This window comes from Bombina bombina, chromosome 12, assembly GCF_027579735.1.
Source record: "Bombina bombina isolate aBomBom1 chromosome 12, aBomBom1.pri, whole genome shotgun sequence".
In the NCBI taxonomy this organism is placed as follows: domain Eukaryota; kingdom Metazoa; phylum Chordata; class Amphibia; order Anura; family Bombinatoridae; genus Bombina; species Bombina bombina.
In genome coordinates this window covers 40,095,401-40,109,925 of record NC_069510.1, presented here as the reverse complement: position 1 = coordinate 40,109,925, position 14,525 = coordinate 40,095,401, and the positions used below count along the sequence as shown (strand labels likewise).

General features: G+C 42.1%; 1 protein-coding gene across 1 annotated transcript in view; it reads right to left on the bottom strand.

Annotated features, from left to right (window-relative positions):
- The window catches only part of LOC128643135 (ficolin-1-B), a 216,674-nt gene that overhangs the window by 45,413 nt on the left and 156,736 nt on the right, over positions 1-14,525 (bottom strand). The window contains exon 7 of the mRNA XM_053696087.1: positions 1,260-1,394. Coding sequence (XP_053552062.1) covers positions 1,260-1,394 — 135 coding nt within the window. The remainder of the gene's footprint in view (positions 1-1,259; positions 1,395-14,525) is intronic.

Below are 14,525 nucleotides of genomic sequence, written 5' to 3'. Positions count from 1 at the left end.
CACCTCCACCTTGCTGGCGTCTGAGTCGGACTGGAGCTCTCTGCCCTTTACCAATCCAGCCACGGGCCCATCCATCTGGCCCATCAAGACTCACTCTCATTTCATCAGTCCATAAAACCTTAGAAAAATCAGTCTTGAGATATTTCTTGGCCCAGTCTTGACGTTTCAGCTTGTGTGTCTTGTTCAGTGGTGGTCGTCTTTTAGCCTTTCTTACCTTGGCCATGTCTCTGAGTATTGCACACCTTGTGCTTTTGGGCACTCCAGTGATGTTGCAGCTCTGAAATATGGCCAAACTGGTGGCAAGTGGCATCTTGGCAGCTGCACGCTTGACTTTTCTCAGTTCATGGGCAGTTATTTTGCGCCTTGGTTTTTCCACACGCTTCTTGCGACCCTGTTGACTATTTTGAATGAAACGCTTGATTGTTCGATGATCACGCTTCAGAAGCTTTGCAATTTTAAGAGTGCTGCATCCCACTGCAAGATATCTCACTATTTTTGACTTTTCTGAGCCTGTCAAGTCCTTCTTTTGACCCATTTTGCCAAAGGAAAGGAAGTTGCCTAATAATTATGCACACCTGATATAGGGTGTTGATGTCATTAGACCACACCCCTTCTCATTACAGAGATGCACATCACCTAATATGCTTAATTGGTAGTAGGCTTTCGAGCCTATACAGCTTGGAGTAAGACAACATGCATAAAGAGGATGATGTGGTCAAAATACTCATTTGCCTAATAATTCTGCACACAGTGTATATATATATATATATACTGTATATATATATATATATATATATATATAATATATATATATATATTTATGCAGCCATCAATCAGCAGCTGGAACCTAGGTTTCTTTGCTGCTCCTGAGCTTACCTAGATAAACCTTTCAGCAAAGGATAACAAGAGAAGAAAGCAAATTAATTAATAGAAGTAAATAGGAAAGTTGTTTAAAATTGTATGTTCTGTCTAAATCATGAATGTCTAATTATGACTTTACTGTCCCTTTAATAATAATGACATGTAATTGCTATTCCCTATGATAAGTCTCCAGGAAATTATTGACCCCACTCACTGTAATACAGGAATCCATATAGCATAGATACCAGTGTTATAGCCCAGTAACCTTAGCCACGACCCCCCCCCCATTGTACCTTTGCCCTAAATCAGTTAATTAACCTAATTAACTCTTCTGGGTACATTATTTTAATTACCAACATGGCTTAGAATGCCTATATAGTTTAATAAACACATATTACCTGCAGTTCCTCCATAGAAACTCCCCAAACGGAGTGTGTAGTTTTGTGATTCTCCAGTAATAGAAAAGTTTTTGTACAAGGCATAAGTTTGATTGTTATCAAAATCTGTAAGGTCAACACGTAGTTCAAATATACCTGAAAGGACACATCAGAGAAACATAATTGCGTTAAAACTGTCACAAGCACTTAGGCCATTTATAGTCAACCAATATTAATCTGGGATTCTTTTACAACACCAAGGGGTAGATTTATGTAGGTTTCGATCGGACATGATTCAGTGTAGTGAATCATGTCCGCTCGACCTCGCTAAATTTAACATTTAACATTGCAAAAGCATTTCTAGTGAAATGCTTGTGCAATGCGAACCCTGCTCACCGGTGGCCAATCGGCCGTTAGCAGGGGGTGTCAATCATCCGCGGACCAGAAACGATCGGGGTTGGAAGCAGCATCCTTTGTCTGTATAAAAAGGCCTCACAATATTCTTTAACAACTACTTTAGACCCATTCATATATTTCCATTCACATATACAAATTTAACAGATGCTTGCTTTATGTCCCCTATTATAAAATGTATTAAATGTCAACCAGCAGTATTCATTCTATAAGAAAAATATAATAAAGTTCAAGTTTCTATTTCTTAAATTAATATTTTTAATAAATCAAATGGCTGAAATTGTGAACAAACCCAGTGAAAGGTTAAATTGAAATTAGTCTCAGGTAAGTTTACTTTAGTTTGGATGAAGTAGATGAGGAGTTTAACTTTCATTAGAGCTGCAAGAAAAAAATGAACACTCAAATCAAAATTAAACTTTCATGATTCAGAAAGAGCACACGATTGTAAGAATTTTTCAAATTTACCTCCATTATCAGATTTTGCTTCATCTTTTTTTTTTTTTTTAATAAACAAGCTTTATTTATAAAAGTGCACATACAGCGATCAATGATGGAACTTTGGTACACAACATCAAAGCACATGTTTCCTGACAAATTGACAAATTAAAGTACAAAACACCTGTTCTCTAGGCTACATGTACTGATATATAAACTATAAGTTGATAAGAAGCTCATTGATACGAAATTGCACCATGTCTGCTTTGTGTGCTTATAACGGAGGTCGAAGGGCCCTCCGTTACATAAATACAATATTAGAGAACATACATTAAATTGGTTGCTGACTTCAAACTGATAACCATTAATCCATTAAATCTTTCTGTAGTCACAGCCAATGTTCCCTCTAATTTTTTTTACAGATGTGCGGACCTACTACTGCTGTGAGCAGATTTTCTCCTGTTAAGTGTAGTCAGTCCACGGGTCATCCATTACTTATGGGATTATATCTCCTCCCTAACAGGAAGTGCAAGAGGATCACCCAAGCAGAGCTGCTACATAGCTCCTCCCCTCTACGTCATATCCAGTCATTCTCTTGCACCTAACTAAAGATAGGACGTGTGTGAGGACTGTGGTGTTTTAAACTTAGTTTTTATTTCTTCAATCAAAAGTTTGTTATTTTAAACGGCACCGGAGTGTGTTGTTATTCTCAGGCAGCATTAGAAGAAGAATCTGCCTGAGTTTTTCTATGATCTTAGCGGTCGTAACTAAGATCCACTTGCTGTTCTCGGCCATTCTGAGGAGTAAGGTAACTTCAGATCAGGGGACAGCATGCAGGGCCCACCTGCAAGGAGGTATGTGCAGTAAATTATTTTCTAAGGAATGGAACTGACTGAGAAAATACTGCTAATACCGATGTAATGTAAGTGCAGCCTTAAATGCAGTAGTAGCGACTGGTATCAGGCTGATAAATATGTATGTATACTCTGAGGTATTTCTGGGGAATGGTATTTCACTAGAAAACACTGTCAATATTAAAGTAATATTTGAGCCATTCACTGCAGTAAGAGCGACTAGCAGCAGGCTTATTAATAACACTTTATAATTTTCAATTTTAAAACGTTTTCTGGTATGTTAATCGTTTTTTCTGAGGTACTTGGTGATAAAACTTTATGGGCATGATTTTTACCACATGGCTGTCGTTTTTTCTGTACAAAAACAGTTTGCTGAGCTTCCCCACTGTTGTAATATGAGTGGGAGGGGCCTATTTTAGCGCTTTATTGCGCATTAAAAATTCAGTCAGAGTCTTCCTACTTCTAATCCTCCATGATCCAGGATGTCTCTACAGAGCCCAGGGGTCTCCAAAATTTGTTTTGAGGGAGGTAATCAGTCACAGCAGACCTGTGACAGTGTGTTTGACTGTGATAAAAACGTTTATTATTTCAGTTGTTATCCGTTTTGGGTATTAAGGGGTTAATCATCCTTTTGCTGGTGGGTGCAATCCTCTGCTAACTTTATACATTTACTGTAAAAATTTGGTTACTTTATCTAATTTTGTTCATTGTTAATTCAACTGTGACACCTTTTTGTGTTTCTTAAAGGCGCAGTAACGTTTTTTATATAGCTTGTAAATTTATTTAAAAGTTTTTTTCCAAGCTTGCTAGTGTCATTGCTAGTCTGTTTAAACATGTCTGACACAGATGAATCTGTTTGCTCACTATGTTTAAAGGCCAGTGTGGAGCCCAATAGAAATTTGTGCACTCAATGTATAGATGTCACTTTGAATAAAAGTCAAACTTTATATGTTAAGAAAATATCACCAGACAACGAGGGGGAAGTTATGCCGACTAACTCTCCTCACGTGTCAGTACCTTCGCCTCCCGCTCAGGAACATACAAATCACTTTGCAAGACATGGCTAATGTTATGACTGAAGTACTATCTAAATTGCCAGATTTAAGAGGTAAACGCGATTACTCTGGGGTTAGAACAGAGCGCGCTGATAATAGTAGAGCCATGTCTGATACTGCGTCACAATTTGCAGAACATGAGGACGGAGAGCTTCATTCTGTGGGTGACGGGTCTGATCCAAGTAAACTGGATTCAGAGATTTCAAATTTTAAATTTAAGCTTGAGAACCTCCGCATATTACTAGGGGAGGTATTAGCAGCTCTGAATGATTGTAACACGGTTGCAATCCCAGAGAAGGTATGTAGGCTGGATAAATATTTTGCGGTACCGACGTGTACTGACGTTTTTCCTATACCTAAAAGGCTTACAGAAATTGTTAACAAGGAGTGGGATAGACCCGGTGTGCCCTTTTCACCCCCTCCTATATTTAGAAAAATGTTTCCTATAGATGCCACTACACGGGACCTATGGCAGACGGTCCCTAAGGTGGAGGGAGCAGTTTCTACTCTGGCTAAGCGCACCACTATCCCGGTGGAGGATAGCTGTGCTTTTTCAGATCCAATGGATAAAAAGTTAGAGGGTTACCTTAAGAAAATGTTTGTTCAACAAGGTTTTATATTACAACCCCTTGCTTGCATCGCGCCTGTCACTGCTGCAGCGGCATTCTGGTTTGAGTCTCTGGAAGAGACCCTTAGTACAGCTCCATTGGATGAGATTATAAACAAGCTTAAAGCCCTTAAGCTAGCTAATTCATTTATTTCTGATGCCGTAGTACACTTAACTAAACTTACGGCTAAGAACTCCGGATTCGCCATTCAAGCGCGCAGAGCGCTGTGGCTTAAATCCTGGTCAGCTGATGTGACTTCTAAATCTAAACTGCTTAATATTCCTTTCAAAGGGCAGACCTTATTCGGGCCCGGCTTGAAAGAAATTATCGCTGACATTACTGGAGGTAAGGGCCATGCTCTGCCTCAAGACAGGGCCAAACCAAAGGCTAAACAGTCTATTTTTCGTGCCTTTCGTAACTTCAAGGCAGGAGCAGCATCAACTTCCTCTGCTCCAAGACAGGAAGGAACTGTTGCTCGCTTCAGACAAGGTTGGAAAGCTAACCCGTCCTGGAACAAGGGCAAGCAGGCCAGAAAACCTGCTGCTGCCCCTAAGACAGCATGAAGTGAGGGCCCCCTATCCGGAAACGGATATAGTGGGGGGCAGACTTTCTCTCTTTGCCCAGGCTTGGGCAAGAGATGTCCAGGATCCCTGGGCGTTGGAAATCATATCTCAGGGATATCTTCTGGACTTCAAAGCTTCTCCTCCACAAGGGAGATTTCATCTTTCAAGGTTGTCAGCAAACCAAATAAAGAAAGAGGCGTTTCTACGCTGTGTACAAGACCTCTTACTAATGGGGGTGGTCCAACCAGTTCCGCGGTCGGAACACGGGCAAGGATTCTATTCAAATCTGTTTGTGGTTCCCAAAAAAGAGGGAACCTTCAGACCAATCTTGGACTTAAAGATCCTAAACAAATTCCTAAGAGTTCCATCGTTCAAAATGGAAACTATTCGAACCATCCTACCTATGATCCAAGAGGGTCAGTACATGACCACAGTGCATTTAAAGGATGCTTACCTTCACATACCGATTCACAAGGATCAATACCGGTATCTAAGATTTGCCTTCCTAGACAGGCATTACCAGTTTGTAGCTCTTCCCTTCGGGTTAGCTACGGCTCCAAGAATCTTTACAAAGGTTCTGGGCTCTCTTCTGGCGGTACTAAGACCGCGAGGCATAGCGGTGGCTCCGTACCTAGACGACATTCTGATACAAGCGTCAAGCTTCCAAACTGCCAAGTCTCATACAGAGATAGTTCTGGCATTTCTAAGGTCGCATGGGTGGAAGGTGAACATAGAAAAGAGTTCTCTATTGCCACTTACAAGAGTTCCCTTTCTAGGGACTCTTATAGATTCGGTAGAAATGAAAATTTACCTGAAGGAGGCCAGGTTATCAAAACTTCTAAATGCTTGCCGCGTCCTTCATTCCATTCAACACCCGTCAGTGGCTCAGTGCATGGAGGTAATCGGCTTAATGGTAGCGGCGATGGACATAGTGCCATTTGCGCGCCTGCATCTCAGACCGCTGCAATTATGCATGCTAAGTCAGTGGAATGGGGATTACTCAGATTTGTCCCCTCTGCTAAATCTGGATCAAGAGACCAGAGATTCTCTTCTATGGTGGCTTTCTCGGCCACATCTGTCCAAGGGGATGCCCTTCCGCAGGCCAGATTGGACGATTGTAACAACAGATGCCAGCCTTCTAGGTTGGGGCGCAGTCTGGAATTCCCTGAAGGCTCAGGGATCATGGACTCAGGAGGAGAGACTTCTTCCAATAAACATTCTGGAATTAAGAGCAATTTTCAATGCTCTTCTGGCTTGGCCTCAGTTAGCAATTCTGAGGTTCATCAGATTTCAGTCGGACAACATCACGACTGTGGCTTACATCAACCATCAAGGAGGAACCAGGAGTTCCCTAGCGATGTTGGAAGTCTCAAAGATAATTCGCTGGGCAGAGTCTCACTCTTGCCACCTGTCAGCGATCCACATCCCAGGTGTGGAGAACTGGGAGGCGGATTTTCTAAGTCGCCAGACTTTTCATCCGGGGGAGTGGGAACTTCATCCGGAGGTCTTTGCCCAACTGCTTCATCGTTGGGGCAAACCAGATCTGGATCTCATGGCTTCTCGCCAGAACGCCAAGCTTCCTTGTTACGGATCCAGGTCCAGGGACCCGGGAGCGGTGCTGATAGATGCTCTGACAGCACATTGGGTCTTCAACATGGCTTATGTGTTTCCACCATTCCCGATGCTTCCTCGATTGATTGCCAGGATCAAACAGGAGAGAGCATCGGTGATTCTAATAGCGCCTGCATGGCCACGCAGGACCTGGTATGCAGATCTAGTGGACATGTCGTCCTGTCCACCATGGTCTCTGCCTCTGAGACAGGACCTTCTGATTCAGGGTCCTTTCAACCATCCAAATCTAGTTTCTCTGAGGCTGACTGCATGGAGATTGAACGCTTGATTCTATCAAAGCGTGGATTCTCGGAGTCAGTTATTGATACCTTAATACAGGCTAGGAAACCTGTTACCAGGAAAATTTACCATAAAATATGGCGTAAATATTTGTATTGGTGCGAATCCAAGAGTTACTCATGGAGTAAAGTTAGGATTCCTAGGATATTGTCTTTTCTACAAGAGGGTTTAGAAAAGGGTTTATCTGCTAGTTCGTTAAAGGGACAGATTTCAGCTCTGTCTATCCTTCTACATAAACGTCTGGCAGAAGTTCCAGACGTTCAGGCCTTTTGTCAGGCTTTGACTAGGATTAAGCCTGTGTTTAAGACTGTTGCTCCGCCGTGGAGCTTAAACTTAGTTCTTAACGTTCTGCAAGGTGTTCCGTTTGAACCCCTTCATTCCATCGATATCAAGCTGTTATCTTGGAAAGTTCTGTTTTTGATGGCTATTTCCTCGGCTCGAAGAGTCTCTGAGTTATCAGCCTTACATTGTGATTCTCCTTATCTGATTTTTCATTCAGACAAGGTAGTTCTGCGTACTAAACCTGGGTTCTTACCTAAGGTAGTCACTAACAAAAATATCAATCAAGAGATTGTTGTTCCATCATTGTGCCCTAACCCTTCTTCAAAGAAGGAACGACTTTTGCACAATCTGGACGTCGTCCGTGCCCTGAAATTTTATTTACAGGCAACTAAAGATTTTCGTCAAACTTCTTCCCTGTTTGTCGTTTATTCTGGACAGAGGAGAGGTCAAAAGGCTTCAGCTTCCTCTCTCTCTTTTTGGCTTCGTAGCATAATACGTTTAGCCTATGAGACTGCTGGACAGCAGCCTCCTGAAAGGATTACAGCTCATTCTACTAGAGCTGTGGCTTCCACTTGGGCCTTTAAGAATGAGGCCTCTGTTGAACAGATTTGCAAGGCTGCAACTTGGTCTTCACTTTACACTTTTTCAAAATTTTACAAATTTGACACTTTTGCTTCTTCGGAGGCTGTTTTTGGGAGAAAGGTTCTACAGGCAGTGGTTCCTTCCGTGTAAAGATCCTGCCTTGTCCCTCCCGTCATCCGTGTACTTTTAGCTTTGGCATTGGTATCCCATAAGTAATGGATGACCCGTGGACTGACTACACTTAACAGGAGAAAATATAATTTATGCTTACCTGATAAATTCATTTCTCCTGTAGTGTAGTCAGTCCACGGCCCGCCCTGTTTTTACGGCAGGTCTAAATTTTAATTAAACTCCAGTCACCACTGCACCCTATAGTTTCTCCTTTCTCGTATGGTTTCGGTCGAATGACTGGATATGACGTAGAGGGGAGGAGCTATGTAGCAGCTCTGCTTGGGTGATCCTCTTGCACTTCCTGTTAGGGAGGAGATATATTCCATAAGTAATGGATGACCCGTGGACTGACTACACTACAGGAGAAATGAATTTATCAGGTAAGCATAAATTATATTTTTTTTACACGACCTGGTTACTGGGCAGCACTTTATATACATTATATATATATATATATATATATATATATATATATATATATATATATATATATATATATATATATATATAAAATATACATACACACATATATAATATATAAATAAATATATACATATACATATTATATATACATACACACACACACACACACACACACACATTATTATATACAAAGAGGAGTAGAGAAATTTCATAAAAGGAATCAATAGTTAAAAGGTTGGACACATATGTTCAAAATGTAGGAGCCAGGTAGTTTTCAGGGAGTGTATATATATATATATATATATATATATATATATATATATATATATATATATATATATATATATATATTATATATTTATATATATATAAGAAGCTATATTAGATAAAACATAACAAATGTTTTAAACAATACCACTAAATACTGCAAATTAACATGGTATGATTTTAACACTTAATGTGACATACAGTAAGTATTAACAACCCATGCAGACACATAGCATATTTTTTTAACCAAGTAAGGAATAAGGGCAGCCAAGTAGTTAAACAAGTGTTTGGAGAGAGGCTTCTGATAGCATAAGTAACTTGATAACTACTTTACAGGGAAGAATAATTTACAGCATTTCCCTGCCTTTCACACAGCACATTTTCTACAAACAACTCTGAAATATATATACACTTTTCTAGCTCAAAGCTAAAGCAACTAACTCAGTCACTGTTTTTATATAAGAAATTATGTTATCTTACATTAGAATGTGACAAGTCTTGCGTCCCCCTTAGTCCTTTCCCCACTGTTTATAACACCCAGAGTATAGGACAGAAAATGTGAAAGGAATGCAATGAATGTGGTGAGGTGAAGAGCCAGTAAAGAGGCAGACTGGAGCAGGGATAGGCACAGACAAAGGCTGAGGCGGACATTTTCCAATGTACAGACCTTAGTGAAGGACACCAAGGTACATTTGAAATTAAAAACATTATTTTATAATGCTTGGTGTTATTATACTGATGCAGATACCACTGATCCTATAACCAGCCCGTCTCTGGCTATACCCATGTGCCAGTGTCACTACTGTGTCATTATATAGTGCTGTGTGTTATTATACTGATGCAGATACCACTGATTCTATAACAAGCCCTCCTCTGGCTATACCCATGAGCCAGTGCCACTACTGTGTCTTTGTATAGTGCTTGGTGTTATTATACTGAGGCAAATACCACTGATTCTATAACCAGCCCTCCTCTGGCTATACCCATGTGCCAGTGTCACTACTGTGTCATTATATAGTGCTGGGTGTTATTATACTGATGCAGATACCACTGATTCTATAACCAGCCCTCCTCTGGCTATACCCATGTGCCGGTGTCACTACTTTGTCATTATATAGTGCTGGGTGTTATTATACTGATGCAGATACCACTGACCCTACAACCAGCCCTTGTCTGCCTATACACATGTGCCAGTGTCACTACTGTGTCTTTGCATAGAGATGGATGTCATTATACAAATGCAGATATACATCCAGTATTTCACTCAGGCTTTATTTATTCCATAACTTATCACCCAATATTGCTAGCAGTCTCTTGACAAGTCACTAACTTTATTCACACTATATTTTTTTTATTCCTATTATTTAATCAGAAAGAAAAGATATACTAAGGTTGTGGCGGACACTGCAAGGGCTAGTCACGGACACCAGTGTCTGTTTACGGACACCTTGCCTATCCCTGGACTGGAGAGACTGTTACTGGTCCCTACCTGTCATTCTGTTATCTCACACGGAATAGCAGTGGGAGAGGGAGAATTAACACGGCAGCTAAAGACAGCATGACCTCCGTGTTGGAAGCCCAGCCCCCGGTGTAATTATCTTCAGGTCAGGAAGGTTAGACACAAATCACGGATCTGCCTGCTGAATGTCAGTGACAGGCATCATAGGGAGAAGTGGAGCTGTAACAAATGTACTTTTCCCTAACTAAAGCAGACACAGCATATTTTTTCTAGACACCTCGAACACATGGGATAAACAAACCCTGGGGGCACACAAGTATTACAAGCAGTACACTCACCCATCCGATTCCTCACTGTATATTGAGTTTTCCCACCAAAGCCAGAGCGCAGGTCTGTCTGCCTAAAGCCTTGTGATGAGGCCAGAAAATGAGCGGGCAGTAAAGGCGGTGCTAGAAGGTTATGTGAAAAGCGGCACTCTTGCAGTTGCAGTGTGACATCATCCATTCTACTCTGTTTTTACTGGCAATAGCCATGATTCCTCTCCATTTGCCCCTAAATGCCCCTGGCTTAGTGGACCCGTGCACATACCTTTGAATGACAATAACCGATGTAATAAAGCTGCTCAGGAGAAAAAAAACAGCTGAGACTCTCATTCCTCCTGTGTTTTGCGCGGCCTGATGTACTGACTGCGCTACACAGAGAGGGAAGGTGCGCAGCCGCGCTGCCGCGCACCTTAGAGGGAACATTGGTCACAGCCTACTTAGGACATACAGCTGTGACTTGGCTGTAGTCTGATGTCTTTACTCTCATATGGGTGCGCAGTTCTTAATGTTTCAGCCCCGCTCTAAGAGGCTTTTTCCCTCCCATGCCAGTGTCATTATCTCATGTGTTCCTATTTTCCCAGCCTTCAGATAATGATATCTTTCAAGGCGTAGAAGTTCCCCAACCCTGTTTTTCCACTCAGCGAGACTCGGGACCTGTTGCTTCTTCCAGTAAGCAGGAATTAAGCCTTTCGCCCCATTCAACATTAAGAGCAGTAAGATATATTTATCTTCTCCTACAAGCTTAGGGAGGTCGTGATATATCAGATAGTAGGACTTGGGAGGGATTATGGTCTTTAGCAGTCGACTCATCTCCCCCAGGACTCTCTCCCAGAATGGTATGATGTGAGGGCATGTCCACCAGATATGGACGAGTGTCCCCTCCTCTCTGCAGCCCCTCCAGCACTTCCTGTTCGCCATTGAATATATCCTATGCAGCATTTGGGGGGTGAGGTACCAATGACTCAACAGTTTATAGTGCATTTCCTGTATTCGCGTGGATACAGATGCCTTTCTAGCTTTTTGGAAGATTGTAAGCCAGTCTTTTGGGTCAATCTCTAACCCCAAATCCCTTTGCTAAGCGGCAGTGAACTTAGGGAGCATACTTTCCCCCCTAGTGAGCAACAGTTTATATAGCTTCGAAACCAAGCGTGGTGTAGCTTGCTTCGCCGTGCATATAGTTTCGAACAGGGTCCTATCTCTAGTGAGTTCGGTTCTTTTTTTACATGAGTAATAATAGTGAGAGATTTGTGCGTATCTGAACCAAGATGCAAAAACATCAGGATTCCAGTTGGTTAGCTCTGCATGAGTCTTTATTCGGTCTTGATTAGTTACATTATTAAAGGAGATGTCAGCTAGCGCGTAAGATGTTCCTGGGATCCACGATCCCCAGTCAAGATTCAGTTCCGGATTTTCCCTGATTGTCGTAAGAGGGGAGATCTCAGTAGAGATACCAGAGTTCCCTTTTAATAGTCCATCCCATACTTGGAAGACCTCCCCTAAAAGGGGGTATCTTTTGATAATATCTGGGCACACCGAGGGGGAAACCCACACTAGAGACCCGACGTTTCCCCTTCTCAGTATATCCCCATCAATTTGTATCCAAGCTTTGTTGCCTAAGTTTGTACACCACTCAGCCGATCTCTGCAGGGAGATTGCTCTTTGGTACTCCCTAAAGTGTGGAATCCCCAAACCTCCTCTGTCTCTGGGTAGGTATGTAGCACTCTTTTGGATTCTCGGTTTTTGTCCTTTCCAAATGTAGGTCTCTATAGCTGTCTGTATTTGCTGAATATATGGGGAGGAGGGCCGGACCGGTATCGTCTGCATTATATATAAGAGTCTTGGCAGAATGTTCATTTTAACGACTCTGATCCGTCCCATCCATGATATTGTCTTGTTTTCCCAGTTGGTCAGGTCAATTGACAATGGGGTCCCACCAACGCAGGCATGTGTTATAATCTGGATGACTTTAAGGGTGTTATCTCTTGCCTCGCGAGTTGGAATAAACCCCACTTGATCCAATGAGATTATTTTGGGAAGGAGCCTATTAAGGCGATTAGCTAGTGCTTTGGCCAGAACTTTGACATCCGAATTTAAAAGGGATATGGGCCTATAATTTTCGAGTTTATCCAGGGGCTTCCCCGGTTTGGGGATCACCATGATGTGAGCCTCCAGCATAGTGGGAGGCAGGTGCGGGGACTCAGACAAGGAATTAAATATAACAGCTAATTCTGGAGCTAGTATGTCAGCGAATAGTCTATAGTATTTCATCCCGAAGCCTGGACTTTTACCCGATGGTAGGTCTCTAATTGCTCTTTGGATTTCCTCGATCGTGAAGGGGGTTTCTAGGGACTCCCTATCTGATTCCGTAAGTCTGGGTAGTTTGACACCGTTTAGGTATTCTAAGATGTCTTGGCCGGTGCGTTCTTCGACGGGAGCATTTCCGCCGAGGTTACAGGTTTTTTGTATATTATATAAGGATGCATAATAGTCACTAAAGCTATTCGATCGAACTAGCATCTGCTTTGACTGTTCCTTCCTGATCTACCATTTTGTGTACATAAGCTTTCGGTTTTTTTCTGCGCAATAGCTCTTGCCAGTAGCTTACCGACCTTGTCTCCCTGCTCAAAATATAGCTGCTTGAGTATTAGGGCTGTTTTTTGGTAGTCTTCTTGTAAGAAGCTTAGTAAGTCGGTTCTAGCTTGGGAAAGTGATTTAGTTAAGTTATCGTTAGCTGGAGATTTTTGGTGGTCCTGCTCCAGTTCTGACACTTTAGTGTTTCTGGTAGCGCTCTTTCTTTAGCCTATTTAGTTAAGCTTTTTTCCTTATAAGTAGTCCCCTTACTGTACACTTATGGGCTTCCCAAATTGTGAAAGCTGGCATTTGGCCATCGTTGTTTATCTGAAAGAATTCAGTTATTGAATTTTGCAGTTCTGCCTTATAAGTCTGATCGTCCAAAAGTGTGTCGTCGAGTTTCCAAACATACTGGGTGGTTGGGGTGTTAGGCCATTGAATAGTGCAGCTAACTGGGGCGTGGTCCGACCATGTGATTGTGTGGATATTACTGGATGTAGTGAAGGTGAGGCCTATTGTGTCAGTGTATATGTAGTTGATCCTTGAATATTTTCTATGGGGGTGGGAATAAAAAGTGTAGTTCTTTGAGCGTGGATGGTGTGTCCGCCAGATATCGTGGAGTACCAAGTCATTCAGGATAGTGTTAATGCGCTTTAAGTTCTTGTGCGAGACACTGGAGATGCCATTAGATGTCTCCAGTGTGGGGTCAAGAGGTGCATTAAAGTCGCCCCCCAAGTATAGGACTCCTTTTTGGACCTCTAAGATTTTAAGGCTGACCTCGCATAGGAATTGGTGCTGTGTTTGGTTAGGGCAGTAAATATTGGCCAGGGTGATCGGTTTACCATATAAACTCCCTATGAGTATTAGGTATCTACCATCAGCATCTTTGTGCATATGGTCCAATTGGAAGGGTGTTTTTGCATTAAAGATGATGCCTACACCGTTCTTTTTTGTAGTACCAGACGCAAAATATGCTGTGGGGTACTGGCGACAATACCACCTTGGCTCGTGTGCTCTTGAGAAATGCATTTCTTGTATGTATATTATGTCTCCACCCATCCGAGAAAGATTTCTAAGTGCCATGGAGCGTTTACTAGGGCTGTTAAGCCCTTTGGCATTAATCATAACAAGTTCCAGTGTCTGCATTTCTCTACGGCTGCGGGGCCGTTACATTATGGAGTGGGATAGTGAGGGGGGGGGGAGAGAGAGAAAAAAAAAAAAAAAGGGGGGGGAGAAAGGAGATAGGGGAGGAGGGCGAAAGGAGCAGGCGAATAGAGAGGGATGCTACGAAGGGAGGGAAGTAAGAGAGGGCAGGAAGAGAAGAGAGAGAAGAGGAAAGGAAGGAGGGGGGGTAGTTTAGGGTAGAGTT